Below are 15,841 nucleotides of genomic sequence, written 5' to 3'. Positions count from 1 at the left end.
AAAACCAGAGTAACGCAGAGTAAACGCAGTAATGCAGAGTAATTGTAGAGTAAAGCAGCGAGAGTAACGCAGAGTAATTTTAGCGTAACGCAGAGTAAAAGCTGAGTAACAGAGTAAACACAGTAACGCAGAGTAATTGTAGAGTAACGCTGAGAATGTAATGCAGAGTAATGCAGCACAATTGCAGAGTTACACAGAGTAATGCAGAGTAACTGTAGTGTAACGCAGAGTAATGCAGCATAATTGTAGAGTTACGCAGAGGAGCAGCAGAGTTAACACAGAGAGAGTAATGCAGCATAATGGTAGAGTTACGCAGATTAACGCAGAGTAACAGCAGAGTAACACAGAGTAAACGCAGTAACACGGAGTAATTGTGCAGCCCGAACGCAGAGTGACGTCACGTAGCCAAAGTGGGACCACTCTGCTACCACCAGCCAGGCATCGATGAGGGGGTATGATAGAAGAGCATCTCATTATTCAACCTTTTAGATCAAAATACTAATATGTTATTTCCAGCGAAAGCGCCGGGACCCAATGAGCCCCTCATCATCACCAACCCTGCTGATACCCAATTCGGTTCTTATTTGTCTGACACATCAACTTGGGGGACAGTAAAATTAAGGGTCTCTCTCGGGGTCATTTCTGGGTGTCCTTCTGTCACCTCTGAGATGTGCAAGGTGTTTAGGAGTGAGTGCTGCCATTAAAAGTGTGTGAGAAAGAGATGGGTTGAGAGAGATGGATTGAGAGAGAGAGAGAGAGAGAGAGAGAGAGAGAGAGAGAGAGAGAGAGATATCAAAGGGGACAGTAATGACTTATTCAGGTCCCACACCCTTTCAGCGGCCCATTAAAAAGCAGAGTAGGAAAAGTCCAGAAGTTTCTTTTTACACGTGCAGACCAGCTAGAGACAGATGGGGGCCACAACGGAGCACCAGCGGGGCTGCACGCTGCGCTGGGCTCCCTCGTCACAGACCTGGTCACAGACCTGGCTGCCATTACCAGGACGTGTAACGCAAAGCCATATCCGGTGGCGCATGCACACGCACGGACGCGCACAAAATTGCAAGGAGACGCGCTAAGACGCATGCGCGCTAAACAGCGGCACAGACACGCAAGACTTGCTCGCTAAACGCTGATGTGTTTGGAGGGGGGAGGAGAGGGGAGGGGGAAGGAGGGGGGATGTGCCGCTCCTTGAACGCAATCAATGTTGTTTTCATTTGAGTTCCCTTTAATTACACCACACGCAGCCAACAACTATGACCTCACGCATGCCCGTTCGAACCCGCAAACGTACAAATCTGCACACGCGCACAAACGCACGCCGGCGCACGCGCGCTGTCGCGAGCACGCCCGCAGGTTTTACCACAAACACTATACCTCCATGCATACTCCTTTCAACATCAATACAAACGCACTTAATTTTTCTGAATTTCTCAGCCCCCGCCCGCGCGCGCTCCTCTGTGTCCTCTAATAGGACTGCAAGAGAGGAGGTTAAGAACCAGATTAGTCTTCGGGTGACCTTTTCGCCTTCTTGCTCCCTCCGTCCTCTGGCAAAAAAACCCCCCCCATCTGCCATTAAAAAGAAAACCCCACCTCAAGAGATTCTCCAGAGTTTGAGGCAGCTTTTCCCCCCGTTTGCGATAATGATGCTGGGCGGGGGGGGGGGTGCGCTGATTCTAACTTTGGCCGAAAAGTCCAGCTATGGTCCAACTGCTCCACGCGCAGTGAGCCAACGTAACACTCAGAGTGGGAGTCGGACTGTTCACACTAACCCTAAACCCCCTCTAACTGCTGCCCTCCTTCCAGCCACAGCGGCATTCTCCACTTGCGTTAATTGGCGCGCCATCTCTCTCCGTCTCCCCTTCAGTCCTTCTGTTGAGAAGATGCTGTGTCGCTGCCTTCCTCCGTCAAGCTGTCTAGTTTGGCCCATTAGCCAGAATGCTAATTATGCTGCTTACCCACAGATTCAATCATTAGAGTAAACACCCACACTTCTCTCTTGGTCCGTCTCTCATTCTCTCCTCTCTCTCTCACAGAGAAGCCCAGTCCAGGGTAGCAGCGAGATGAAGGATACCCTCTGTCTCACTGCCTGCGCGTCTGTTTGACCCCGTTTACACTTGGTTTTAAAATGCGGTTTTGGGGGGGGGGGGGGTTTGGCGATCGGATCACAAGTGGACAGCGCTAAATACAAGTTGTGAACCGGTTACTCAAACCACTTGCCGAGGTGGTCTGGGACGCATGTGACCACATATCTTTTGTAGTGTAAACGCTAATGTGTCCTGATGCGTCCCCGATAAGGACGTAACAGGAAATCTTCTTCTTCTTCTTCGGGGTAAAGAGATCTGATCACAAGTGGTCCTCAGGACGCATTTGGAGACGCATGATAGACACAGGTGTAAACGGCGATGTGTCTCGCTGTCCACTTGTGATCCGATGGTCCAAAACGCATTTGAAAACCCAGTGTAAACAGGGTCTATGTCACTCTGTACCTACACGACACACAACGCAAACCCATCCCTACAACGACCCTTACAATAAAGGTCAATAACATGTCCATCTTTCAGGAAACCGTTTGAAGCCCAAGCCTCTTGCAAGAAATTATTCTAATATGGTTGTCAAAGGCGTCCGGGTGGCGTGGCGGTCTATTCCGTTGCCTACCAACACAGGGATCGCCGGTTCGAATCCCCGTGTTACCTCCGACTGGGTCGGGCGTCCCTACAGACGCAATCGGCTCTGTGCATAACTGTAGCCCACTGACTTCCGGTTTCTACTGCAGCGGTCCACTTCCCTGTTTGCTGGTGTGTGCCAGAAAACGGGTGAAAAATATCAAGTTACATCCGCGAGGATGAGGATAGTATCTTCATCCTTGATATCCCCCCCCCCCCCCCCGTCTGCTGGTAGGTGCAGGGGAAAGTTTGTGGACAGTTGTGTGCATGTGGTTGGCATTTATCCACGGTAAATCTGGCAGGCATCGCGAAAAACACGCCATTGTCAATAGCGGGCGCCTACAAACAGGAAATGAGCGCTGGAGTAGAAACCGGAAGTCAGTGGACTACACTTACGCACAGAGCCGACTGGCCGTGTCTGCGGGTGGGAAGCCGTGTGTCGGCATGTTTCCCGGTCGCTGCACTAGCGCCTCCTCTGATCGGTCGGGGCGCCTGTTCGTGGCGGGGGGGGGGGGGGATAGCCTGATCCTCCCACGCGCTACGTCCCCCTGGGGAAACTCCTCGGTCTCAGGTGAAAAGAAACGGCTGGCGACTCCACACATATCGGAGGAGAGGAGGCATGTGGTAGTCTGCAGCCCTCCCCGGATCAGCAGAGGGGGTGGAGCAGCGACCGGGACGGCTCGGAAGAGTGGGGTAATTGGCCGGATACAATTGGGAGAAAGAAGAAAAAAAGGGGGGGTTGTCAAAAACCAGTGATTTACATCTTTAAAGCAGTTTGCTGAGGGAAGTGCAACATGGGTCTATTGACAACACCCCTCCTCCTCCTCACCACCACCACCACCACCACCATGCACACCCATCAGCCACCGGCTCCGGCTCTGCCCTGTGGGTAATGTACCGGTAATCTCTCAGTGATTCCCCTCACCCAGAAGGGAGGGGCAGCCAGGGCACCTGTTTCATTAACACCACACATCTTTCTTTCTCTCCCTTTCCTTTCTCCCCACGCCCCCCCCCAATCCCAACCCCTTCCCACTGCAAGCATCGTTATTCAAATTTCCCTGCTGTCAGCCCACATTAGCAGGCCGCCACAGTTTAGTTGTCAGCTGGCTTAATTGCTTGAGGTGCCTTCCATTAGTAGGTAGCCCCCTCAGCCCGTTTGTTGTCTTCTCAGAGAGGCACCTCCAAAACAACTTGTGTAAACCTGAGGTCCTTCCTGCCTCTTTTCCTTTCTCCCGCTCCTGTTTTTCACTCCCTTTCCTCTCTCCCTCCCTCTCTTATTCATCGGCAGGGCAAAGCAGGCAGGGCTGCTGATCGATAGCTGGGCTCTCTCTGCAGGACAACAGTGGGATAAAGAGCTAAAAGCATGCTGGGACCTGGAGCCGGAGGTTCTTTGTTCCACACCAGCATTGATGGTGGACTGGAGGCCTCTCCTCAAGCTCCCTCTCATCCACACTGCCCCTCCCCAGGCCCACCTTAGTTTCTGTGACCTTGCAACCCCCCCCCCCCAGGTAGCCCCTCAGTTCTGAGACTTGCAAAGGCTGGATTTACAAAACAGGCGCAGAACCCTAAGATGTCCGCCAGGTAGAAAACGCAGAAGGGACTCACGAAGACTCAGAGGTGGACCTGGACGTGTGGGGAATCTGGACGTTCTTGGCCATATTAGGAATTCAAAGCCATTTGTACTCGGACCATCTGTCACTTTGGTTTGGGTCTCTGTGTGACTGACGTGTGCACATCCCGGCATGCACACGTCAGTACACACATGTGGGTTTGTTGGACTGAGGAGGAAAATGCCAAAGCGAGCAGCATCACAGACGACAACAAAGTTAAAAACAAAAAAAAGGGAAAAGAGGAACAGTCATTTTGCCTTCTCTGATATTGTAGTTAATCACACAAACTGTATGGCAGTAAATAATGGTAAAAAAAATAAAATAAAAAATCTGAATGAAAAAATAAAATGTCATAGGGCGCTACAGAACAAAATTGTTTATACTGTGGTGACCCACATCTATATATCGAGAGACATTCACGTAAGAGGACGGTGTACCTTTAAGGGAAGAGGCGAGGGGTCAGATAATGCACTTCCGCTTCCGGTTCACAGTCAGTTCAGTGTCGTTGTCAGATGTATGACATGCTAAGTTGGAGCTAGTAAACTACCTCGACTATGTCTACTCTCACGTCTCCTGTCTCGTTGTTTTCTAACTCCACATTGGTGACCCCGACGTGATCGAACTACTAATACAAGTATGTCTGACAACGACGACGCCGGGAATAATGCTGCCGCGGTACCCGCTCCCGACGCCGGTGCTAACAACCTGGCTATTGCTAACGCTAGCATTTACGCCGCTACTGTGAAGCTACCCGACTTTGGCAGCATAATCCACGGCCGTGGTTTCAACATGTGGAAGCCCAGTTCCAGCTGAGAGGGATAACGCAGGATGCAACGCAGTACTTCCACGTAGTGGCGGCGTTAGACGCATGGACAACGGCGCGAGCAATGACACTGTGGGAAGCTCCGCCAGCTGCTGGCAAGTACGATGCTATAAAGACATTCCTCCTGAAACTATTTGAACTGTCGGAGCTGGAGAAGGCAGACCGTTTACTGTCCCTGAATGGCCTCGGCGACGGCAAACCGTCTGAGTTAATGGAAAAAATGCTGTCTGTGCTGGGATCGCCTGATGCGGCCTTTCTTTTCACACACATTTTTCTGAGGCAGCTCCCCGCACCTGTACGCACAGCACTGGCCAGTTCTCCTCTCGCCGCCTCCAAGGACTACCGTTCTCTGGCTGCTGAAGCAGACAGGGTTTTCCTGGCCAACCGGCAACAGTTTGTGCATGCCCTGCTACCCCACCAGACCGCCCCACCACCACTTGTGTACGCGGTGCGCGGCTGCGGTGACAGCCCGCCGCCAACCTGACGACGGGCTCTGTTATTACCATGCCAGGTTTGGGGCAAAAGCAAAACAGTGTCGCAAACCCTGCAGTTACAGGGTTCAGGGAAATGCCAAGGCCGGCGCTCGTTAACGGCTATGGGCGCCGGCCGTGACTGCAAGCTGTTGTTCATCAGAGACTCCTTGTCGGGCCGACGGCTGCTGGTTGACTCTGGCGCTCAACGCAGCATACTACCAGCACAAGCTGTGGACACGATGACCGACAGTCACGGCCCCCAGATGGACGCCGCCAACGGCACGTCCATTCGGACGTACGGTATCAGACATGTGGACGTGTGTTTTGGCGGCCGACGTTTCGGCTGGGACTTTGTGATGGCTGCTGTATCCACCCCGCTCCTAGGTGCGGTTTTCCTCTGTGCTTTCAACCTGCTGGTGGATGTTAAAAACTGTCGCGTGATTGATGCCGTCTCTTTTGCGTCATACCCCTGCACGCTTGGGGGGGCTGGAGCGCTGTGCCTCGCTAACACACTCTCCACCGGGGATCCATACCAACGCCTGCTCGCCAATTTCCCCGAGCTCACCACACCCACCTTCTCCTCGGCGGTGGCCAAGCACGGCGTGGAACATCATATCACCACAGTGGGCCCCCCAGTTTACGCCCGGGCCCGACGCCTCGACTCGGCCAAGCTCGCAATAGCCAGGGAGGAGTTTTCGACTATGGAGCGCCTCGGCATTGTCCGCCGTTCTGACAGCCCGTGGGCTTCCCCTCTTCACATGGTTACTAAGGCCGACGGGGGTTGGCGCCCGTGCGGGGACTACCGTCGCCTAAACAATGCCACGACCCCCGACCGGTACCCCATACCGCACATACAAGATTTCTCTACCCACCTGGCGGACGCTGCCATCTATTCCAAAATTGACTTAGTGCGGGGGTATCACCAAGTGCCGGTCCACCCACTGGATGTCCCAAAAACGGCTGTCATCACACCCTTTGGGCTCTTTGAGTTCTTACGTATGCCTTTCGGCCTTAAAGGGGCGGCGCAGACGTTTCAACGCCTTATGGATTCTGTGCTCCGCGACATGCCATTTTTGTTTCTGTACTTAGACGAGATCCTCGTGGCCAGCGCGTCGGCGGAGGAACACATGACGCACCTCAGACAGCTGTTCGACAGGCTCAGCGAACACGGCCTCATCATCAACCCAGCTAAGTGTCAGTTCGGGGAGTCGTCCATCACCTTCCTCGGGCACCACATCACTCCACAGGGGGCCGTTCCCCTCCCTGCCAGGGTTGAGGCTGTCACCATGTTCCCCCGCCCCCGCACTGTACAGTCGCTGCAGGAATTCCTGGGCATGGTGAACTTTTATAACCGTTTCCTGCCCCGTGCCGCCCACATCATGCGTCCCCTGTATGAGGCCCTGCGGGGTAAGAAGTCTAAGGACGAGCTGGACTGGTCTTCGGGGATGGACGAGGCTTTTGTGGTCGCCAAGACCGCGCTGGCCAACGCTACGCTGCTAGCTCACCCGTCGCCTGCCGCCCCCATAGCCCTTACAACGGATGCCTCCTCCGCCATGGGGGCCGTGTGTGAGCAGTGGGTGGGGGGGGGGGCTGGCAGCCGTTGGCGTTCTTCAGTAAACAACTCCGTGAGAGCGAGCGCAAATACAGCACCTTTGATAGGGAACTACTGGGTCTCTTCCTCGCAACCACACACTTTAGGTTCCTATTGGAGGGCCGACAGTTCACCGCTTTCGTGGACCACAAACCGCTGACGTTCTGTATGGCCAAAACCTCAGAACCGTGGTCTGGGCGTCAGCAGCGCCATCTCGCGGCGGTTTCCGAGTTTACCACGGACATACAACACGTGTCGGGCAAGGATAACTTCGTCGCCAACTGCCTTTCACGGGCGGTTGTTAACGCCGTTCACTTGGGACTCGACTACGCCGCTATGGCAGCGGACCAAGCCAAGGACGCGACCGTTCAAGACTACCGGTCGACCCCTACGGCGCTACGGCTGGAGGACGTGACGTTCGACGCGGCCAACACCACCCTCCTCTGTGACATCTCCACCGGTCAACCGCGCCCCCTGGTGCCTACTTCCTGGCGGCGCCAAGTTTTCGACACCGTCCACGGCCTTTCCCACCCGGGGGAGGCCTCGACCAAGCTGGTGAGTGTCAAGTTCGTTTGGCCTGGGCTCCGTAAGGATGTTAGAGCCTGGGCTGGCTCGTGTGTGGCGTGCCAACGCGCCAAGGTGCACCGCCATACCAAGGCCCCTTTGGCGCCGTTTGTGGTTCCAGAGAGGCGGTTTGACCACGTCAATGTTGACCTGGTGGGTCCCCTGCCCCCCTCCCGTTGTTATACGTTCCTCCTCACTATTGTGGACAGGGCCACCAGGTGGCCAGAGGCTATTCCCTTGTCCTCCACGACGGCAGCGGAGGTAGCATGGGCGTTCATTGGCTGCTGGGTGGCCCGTTTCGGCACGCCTGGTGACATCACGAGCGACCGGGGCTCCCAGTTTAACTCGGAGCTCTGGACGGCGGTCCCTGAGCACCTGGGGGTGAAGGCCCACCGCACTACGGCGTACAACCCGCAGAGCAACGGACTTTGGAAGCGGTTCCATCGGGACATGAAAGCCGCTCTGCGGGCAAGCCTCACTGGCTACGACTGGATGGACCGGCTCCCGTGGGTCATGCTCGGCCTGCGTTCGGCCCCGAAGGAAGACCTCCAGACCTCCTCCGCTTAGCTGGTGTATGGCCAGCCCCTGCGGGTTCCGGGGGAGTTTCTTCCGGATGCTACTGCTCCCTGGTCGGCCGCCTCTCACCTCAGTGCGTCCCGGAGCGCTGCCGGTGCCTTCGCTCCCGTTCCGATGTCTCAACACTGCCTCCCCTGGTCCTATGTCCCCAAGGATCTGCCATCGGCGAGGTACATCTTCATTAGGCACGACAGCCATCGGTCCCCGCTGCAGCCCCCATACGACGGGCCCTTCCGCGTCCTGGAGGCGGGGGATAAGAACTTTGTGGTGGACATGGGGGGGGCAGGCCGGAGCGGGTCGCTATAGACCGTCTCAAGCCCGCTCACTTGGACATTGGGGAGCCAATGCAATTGGCCCTACCCCCGCAGCGGGGGCGCCCTCCTAGGTCTGCCCCGGCACCTGCCTCTGTTCCTGCTTCGGCCCCGCCTATGGCCCAGGTTTCAGCCCCATCTGTTTCCCCTCCTGTGAAGCGCAGCCGTTATGGCCGCAGGGTCCGCCCCTGACTCGTCACCTGTTTTCCCCGTGACTTTGCACTATGTCATTGACTTTTCTGTTGTAGAGTCTATTTTTATGTTCATGACTTGCACTTTTGCTGTTTTGCATTGTTTTGTGTAGGTGAATTCTGGGGGGGCCTGTGTGGTGACCCACATCTATATATCGAGAGACATTCACCTAAGAGGATGATGTACCTTTAAGGGAAGAGGCGAGGGGTCAGATAATGCACTTCCGCTTCCGGTTCACTGTCAGTTCAGTGTCGTTGTCAGATGTATGACATGCTAAGTTGGAGCTAGTAAACTACCTCAACTATGTCTACTCTCACGTCTCCTGTCTCGTTGTTTTCTAACTCCACAATACCAACAAAAGTGATTCCTCACGTGAAGATGGGCACGTCAGTTTTATATTTATTAAGTATTTAAAACCTAAAACGTACAAACCCGAGGTGTTGAGCACCAGCTCGCTCAACAAGTGACACAAGCGTCACAACAATAGCTTGAGTTAAAGGCACTTTGCTTTGTGTTGTGGATTTCATCCAGCACCCCCCGCTCTCAGGAGAGGGTTGGTCAAGTCGGTGTCTGAAGATACATACTACCCCAGTCCTCCATAACAGCACAGGACAGTGGGCGTTACAGACATGTGATCGCCCCTTTGGCCAATCACTTCAGCTGGCTGCAGCTACACGTTTCATAACACCAGGACGACCGGGATTTCACTCCTACCGAGAACGACCAGGGGTGGTCAAAATGACCGCCGGTTTTAAAACTCTATATTCTGTCAAGATTAATACCCAATTCGAGATATTACTGCATTGCATATGTTAGCATGCCTGTTAGGAAACTGCCTGATACAAAATTAACATTTTAACAACTATAATGCTATCGTTAAACAGTTTAAACTTCAGACAGACATGGTCGAACTTGAATAGCAACACTGAAAAGGTGAAAATATTACCTGAAAAACAAAACGGAAACACATATTGCTAACTAACAAACGTAACAAGGCCTATAAAACATGAAATGGGAAATAGAACTGAAAATAAATATTGAAACAGACCCAAACAACGACCGGAACAAAACTACTAGAACAACCATGGGCGGTCAAAATGACCGCCAAGGATTTTAAACTCTATATTGTGTCAAGATAAATATCCAATTGAGATATTAATGCATTGCATATGTTAGTATGTCTGTTATGAAACTAATTGACACCAAAATTAACATTTTAACAACTTTGATAGTATGTTTCAAACAATTTAAAATGGCCGCTGTCCAACACCTGTAAATACTGCAGCGCCTCGGTGGTAGTCATGGTGCGTCTGTAATGGACATAATCACACATCAAGTTTAGACTATTTCTCTGCACTGGAGGGTGCTAGTGTGTTTCTAGGACAGAGCAACGAACTTCACGAAGGAAATGACGCGACTAACACGCGTCATAAATAGTGACATGACGCGCACGATGACGCGCAAATTACGAGCGGTCATTTTGACCGCTCATGGCCGTTATAGGTAGATCTTATAATTTTTTGTGCAATTCATCTAAAACTCGATTTAATGCAGATATATGCAATTTTAGGAGCATTCAGTGAACGGCAGGTCTGTATCTTATTGTTTGCGCAAAGTTATTAAACTGTCAAAATGACGGCCTTGGTCGTTTTAGATGAATGGCGCACTGCTGAGGGTGCGGTCTGTTTACAGATGGTCCTATGAGGCAGACCAGGTTAGGATCAGTACTGTTTTCTAAGTCACTGAGGGAGATCATTTGTGAACGTCTACCTATAATTACACAGCGGTGGGAGAGGAGGTAGAAGAAAGTATCGTAACCGATTACCCACAATTCTTGAGTAGCCCCTTAACTTGCCCCTCCCCCGTCCCAGGGAATAGTTCAGAAGAAGATGGTAGATGTTCTGGACGAAGTGGAGAATATCAGTGCCAGGGAGACCGTGACCTTTCTGAGGTTTGCTCGCATTCCACGGGTCAAAGACCAATTCTTTGAGGCCGTCAATGCAATTTCTGACCAACCGATCAGGCCTTAAGCGGTCACGGAGGTGTCAAGTCTCTATGCCACACCAGATAGACACCTAGTGGACACACGTTGGACATAATGGTGCCGGCAGGTTACTGCTTAGCCATTAGTGGCACTACCAGTCTCTCTTCCCCTGTCCCTTTTCTCCCCAGTTGCACTTGGCCAATTACCCCACTCTTCGAGCCGTCCTGGTTGCTGCTCCACCCGCTCTGCCGATCCGGGGAGGACTGCAGACTACCACATGCCTCCGCCCATACATGTGGAGTCGTCAGCCGCTTCTTTTCACCTGACAGTGAGAAGTTTCGCCAGGGGGACGTAGCGCATGGGAGGATCACGCTATTCCCCCCCGAACCGGCGCCCTGACCGACCAGAGGAGACGCTAGAGCAGCGACCAGGACACATAGCCACATCTGGTTTCCCACCCGCAGACACGGCCAATTGTGTCTATAGGGACGCCCGACCAAGCCGGAGGTAACACGGGGAATCGAACCGGCGATCCCCGTGTTGGTAGGCAACAGAATAGACCTCCACGCTACCAGTCTCTCTTACTGGCTGTCAGGATTTCGTAAAAATGGCAAATTTTTATTTCATATCCACCAACAATGGAAACAGGCACTCAACTCAGTCAACATACTGTCGGTGTATAAAAGTCACCATGGCTGACATTAAGACAGGCTGACAAGACCGCCACGTGGAGCTTCAGATTTAGCTCAGGGGAGAACACTGGTGAAGAACACTTCCTCTACTTAGCCACGCCTTCCTGTCTCTCTAGCCATTCATGTTATGCCTGTCGCCTTGGCCTGTCTGGTGGTAGTCGGTCATGCCAGACGGGGGGCTTCCAAAGAGATGGGCTGGCTCAAGACCCTAATTTGGTGGAACACCACGGATCTCAGACATGCAGCCATTCATCCAACGCATAGCTCTCCTATTGTATCTGGTACCAGACTGGAGCCCCGGTACAAGTTAGTTCAAGGCTGGAGACCTTTTCCAGAATCTTCTTCTGTAATATCAATATGGCGTGTTTGTGGCAAGATAAAGGACAGGTACTTAGATAAATCGATGCCGGGGTGCAGGGGTAGACGACTATTCAGCCCTTCTGCATGCATTATCCGCTTAATAAAATAATAATGACCGTCTGATGGTGTAACTGGCCCGTCAGTTATACTTTTAGACCATTAGTCCATTGTGCGCCTATGCCTACTATAACAAAACCATGTGTGGTCCAGAAAAGTCATCAGAGCCTGGCAGAGGACCAGGCAGCTACCCACCCGAGTTCCTACTTTACATGAGCAATTCAGGGTGAAGAGCCTTCGTCACACACAATAAATCCACACAGGTTAAATTAAGATGAGACACAAACTCCACAGCCACTCGTCCAGGGCTGTTGAACACGAAACAGCAGCACAACAATCAAACATTCTCCAACCCTGTTAGACCTTTACTAAGTCTAACAGGGTTGTGGGATGTTTCATCAATCATATCACCCCAAAAAAAGGTCAGATCCTTTACCCTAACCCCCATCAATGGCACCATTAAGATCTGCAGACATACCAAGGGGCCAGACTGATTGGCCCTCGGCTCCAAACGTTCAAACAGGGGCCTATTCGAGGGAAGGATGCGTTTTAAAACTCGCTGCGTAGGAGGGGACGGGAGTAAAACAAGAGCCGCCGGCCTCAGAGGTCCACCCAGGCCAGCCGCAGTCTGCTCCTCTCTCCCCGGGACGTCTGGCCATACATTTAGATGTGGTTTGGAGCTCTCACAGGAACACAGTAAAGGGAGGCTAGATGAGAGGGATTGGGTTTTAGAGCCCAAACCACAGACCCACGGTCTGCCTCCTGCCCTGCCTTCTTCCCCTTCCTGCTGCTGCTGCACTATATACACAGCTGGCCGGGTGTGTGTGTGTGTGTGTGTGTGTGTGTGTGTGTGTGTGTGTGTGTGTGTGTGTGTGTGTGTGTGTGTGTGGAGGGGGAGGGGGGGGCAAGCCTGTGAGATCCCTTTTATCATTGTCAGTCTAAGAAAGTATACAGGATTATTTGAATAGAGAATATAAGGCATGACTAATTAAGCTAACGCTACAACTAAGCTAGCGCCAGGTACACCAAAGCCACAGAAGAATGGAAGCAGTGTGTCTTCCCGGGCCTACACCTTAAGCCCATGAGCACGCAGGCACATTTAACTGGAGTGACAAACACCCAGCCATGCATGCAGTTGTGCTTAAATCTCGTTTCATGCATAGGACATGAATGTCAAAGCACACTTATGGGTGGGGTGTGCAGCGGCACAGAAAAGGGATGTAGATGGACGGGGGGGGGGGGGGTTGGGGGGTTACTCAAATGAGAAGATCTTAATTGATACTTCACATAGCCAGAGTGGCGGTGTTTATACGCATTTACGTCTAACTCAACAGCTCTCCAGCAAACTGGAAAAACATCCCCTGCTAACCCCAGGCGGACCCACTCCAACGCCTGATACGCACATTTCGCTGTTTTGAAACCACAAGCCCTGTAGGACTGCCTGCGGTGGGTTTCTTGACAGTCGTGGTCGGCCTTCTAGAAAGGATAAAAACCGCCGTGGTTTAATTCTACCCATCGGACACATGCATCATTTTTTATACGATTGCTCAAGAAATAAAACACGCGCGCGCGCGCGCGCGCACACACACACACAAACAAAACAATGAGTGGCACTTCGCAAGGGCAGACCATTGAGAGGACGTGTCAACAAGCCAAGCTGACTCAACCCCCCCCCTCTCACCCTGTTCCGAAAGGGCAGACAAACAGAGATACTTCATCAAGTGGGTCAACAACACCATAGTGTGTCGATGGTGTTGTTGATGATGACGACGACGATGAAGACGACGGGCACCAAGGACACGAGGTCCACGCTCGCTGGGGAGAGAGACTCGGTGTAAAGTTGGACGTTATTTTAGAGAGGGCTGAAATAAATCCCAACTGATTCGCTGTGGGTCACAAACGTCCGGACCCGAGTCAAAACCAAAACCGGACCAGAACGTCGCGCTAACGGCACACATGACGTGTGGTCGTGCGTGTAGTAACTATCCCGCGGCTGGGACGGTCACAGATTTTTCCACAAAGGGTTTCCCGGAAACAAACAGCATGGGTGACAAAGACGCACAATGCAACACATTATCGGGGGGTTGCGTTGCGCTAACGAGACGCTCTTCTTGCTGAATTTGGCCCAGTTTGAAACACAGAGACGCGAACCCGACTCTTTCTGTCGGGTCGTCCCGGAGGAAACCAGCTGGCGAGGCGAACAATCGCTCCAGTGTTACATAGTAGCCTACTTACCGGTGGTCGGTTCTGAGGAAACATTGTAGCCGCCGACTTGACTCGAGCGTGTGTTCTGTCCTCCCCCCCTCCCTCTCTCTCGCTTTGTTTCCGTCTCCCTCTCCTTTCGTCGCGCGAAGGGCTTCCTTGGAAAAACGGGACGGGCTGACCTGCTCACGCGGTGGGCTTCCAGAGAGGCATCTGGCCTGCTTTCGGGAGCTAGTCTCGGCTCGGCTGGCTCGTCGCGGAGCCTCCTTTGTTCTGGGGGCTGTCTCCGGCCACCCCGCGCTCGACGTGTTACGGCGAGAGATGCGCCCGAGATGAGTTCCCGAGCCTGCCCCGACCCCCGCACTTCCGACCGCGGCCGAGGAGATCGGAAAGAGAGGAAAACCTCCCCCCCCCACACACACACACAATTACCCCGCCGCCTTACTGCGCCGCTGTTATCCGTCCCACCACGTCCTTTTCTTACGCCGTCAAACGTACAAAGGCCGGAGAGGGTGTGAGTGTGTGTGTGTGTGTGTGTGTGTGTGTTGGGGGTGGTGGTGTGGGCTCGCTCGCTTGTGGCTTCCCGAGACGGACGGACGGACCACCTCGTTCAACGCAGCCGCAGCGTCTTTTGTCTCGGCTCCGCTGCCCCGGCACTATATTTCACACAACACACACTCCCCCTCCTCTGATCCTCGCCCCCGTCCTCTATGGGACATAGCATACGAGTTACTTTCTTAAAGTGGGAGGTGGGGGTGGAAGTGTGTGTTTGGGGAGGGGGGGGTGACACAGCTACTTTATCGCAACAGAACGCACAGATAAGACAGAGTAACCCCTTACTTCTGCCCCTGATGCCCGCGTGTTCCGCGCATGTTCCTCATTTGTTCTCCTCACTGTGTTTTGATTTTTACTTCAGAACCCCAGAAACATGGGGGGGGGGGCAGTAAGAAGAAGCCCCTTGTTTTTACACTATGCCGGTCTGCAAACAGCCTGATGATGTTTGTAAAGAAACCTGGGTTGGTTCCTCTCCAACTCCGCACTCCTCTAATTAGGTTTATTCGTGTTGGGTTTGGTTGAGGGGGGTGGGGTGGGGGGGCTATTAGGTTTTTCGCATCTTTTAGGAACTTTTATTTTATAAAGTGTGCAGCGTTTCTCATTAGAAACAAGGGGGGGGGGCGGCGGAATCGTTGGATAATTGAATGAAATCTCCACGTGGGGCTCGGCCCCGGCACGGTAAACACTGGTGGCGTTATCCAATGGAATTGCAGGAGGCCCACGTGGGCCCTCGGCTCGTTTGCTGATTGGAGGACACGCGCAGCGCAGAACGCCGCACGTCAATCAAGCGGGTGAAAACTTGCTGCTGCGCGAGGAGCGTTAACCCTTTAGGGGCACGCGGAGGGTGACCGGGAATGTAAAGAGCTTCATGGCAGCTGGATCAGAATTCAGCGGTTTTCCCTTTCCCCCCACAAACGCCTCGTGCATTCAAAATAATAATAATGAAAAAGAATCTTTCACCCCCCCCCCCCCGAATGTGGAGAAGAAGACAAAAACACACATCGATTTTTGGCAAATTTCAGATGAACCTGTCGGTTTCTAATGGTTACGGTGATCATACGGCACTGACGACTGCAGGAACGGCGACCCAATAAAACAAGGAATTCGGTCTTTAAAACGCACAGGGAGGCGCGTCCGGGCGGCGTGGCGGTCTGTTCCGTTGCCTAACCAACACGGGGATCGCCGGTT

The 15,841-nt window shown here is 53.0% G+C and overlaps 1 protein-coding gene across 4 annotated transcripts in view; it reads right to left on the bottom strand.

The window, feature by feature from the left end:
* Positions 1-14,779, bottom strand: part of tle2a (TLE family member 2, transcriptional corepressor a) — a 72,644-nt gene extending 57,865 nt beyond the window's left edge. For all 4 annotated transcript variants that reach the window (XM_056277998.1, XM_056277999.1, XM_056278000.1 and 1 more), the window contains exon 1: positions 14,132-14,779. In XM_056277998.1, the coding sequence (XP_056133973.1) occupies positions 14,132-14,155 (24 nt within the window). In that variant the 5' untranslated portion in view covers positions 14,156-14,779. The remainder of the gene's footprint in view (positions 1-14,131) is intronic.
* Between the last annotated feature and the right edge of the window lie 1,062 nt (positions 14,780-15,841).

Source organism: Lampris incognitus, chromosome 3 (genome assembly GCF_029633865.1).
Source record: "Lampris incognitus isolate fLamInc1 chromosome 3, fLamInc1.hap2, whole genome shotgun sequence".
Classification (NCBI taxonomy): domain Eukaryota; kingdom Metazoa; phylum Chordata; class Actinopteri; order Lampriformes; family Lampridae; genus Lampris; species Lampris incognitus.
This window is presented reverse-complemented; position numbering and strand designations above follow the sequence as displayed.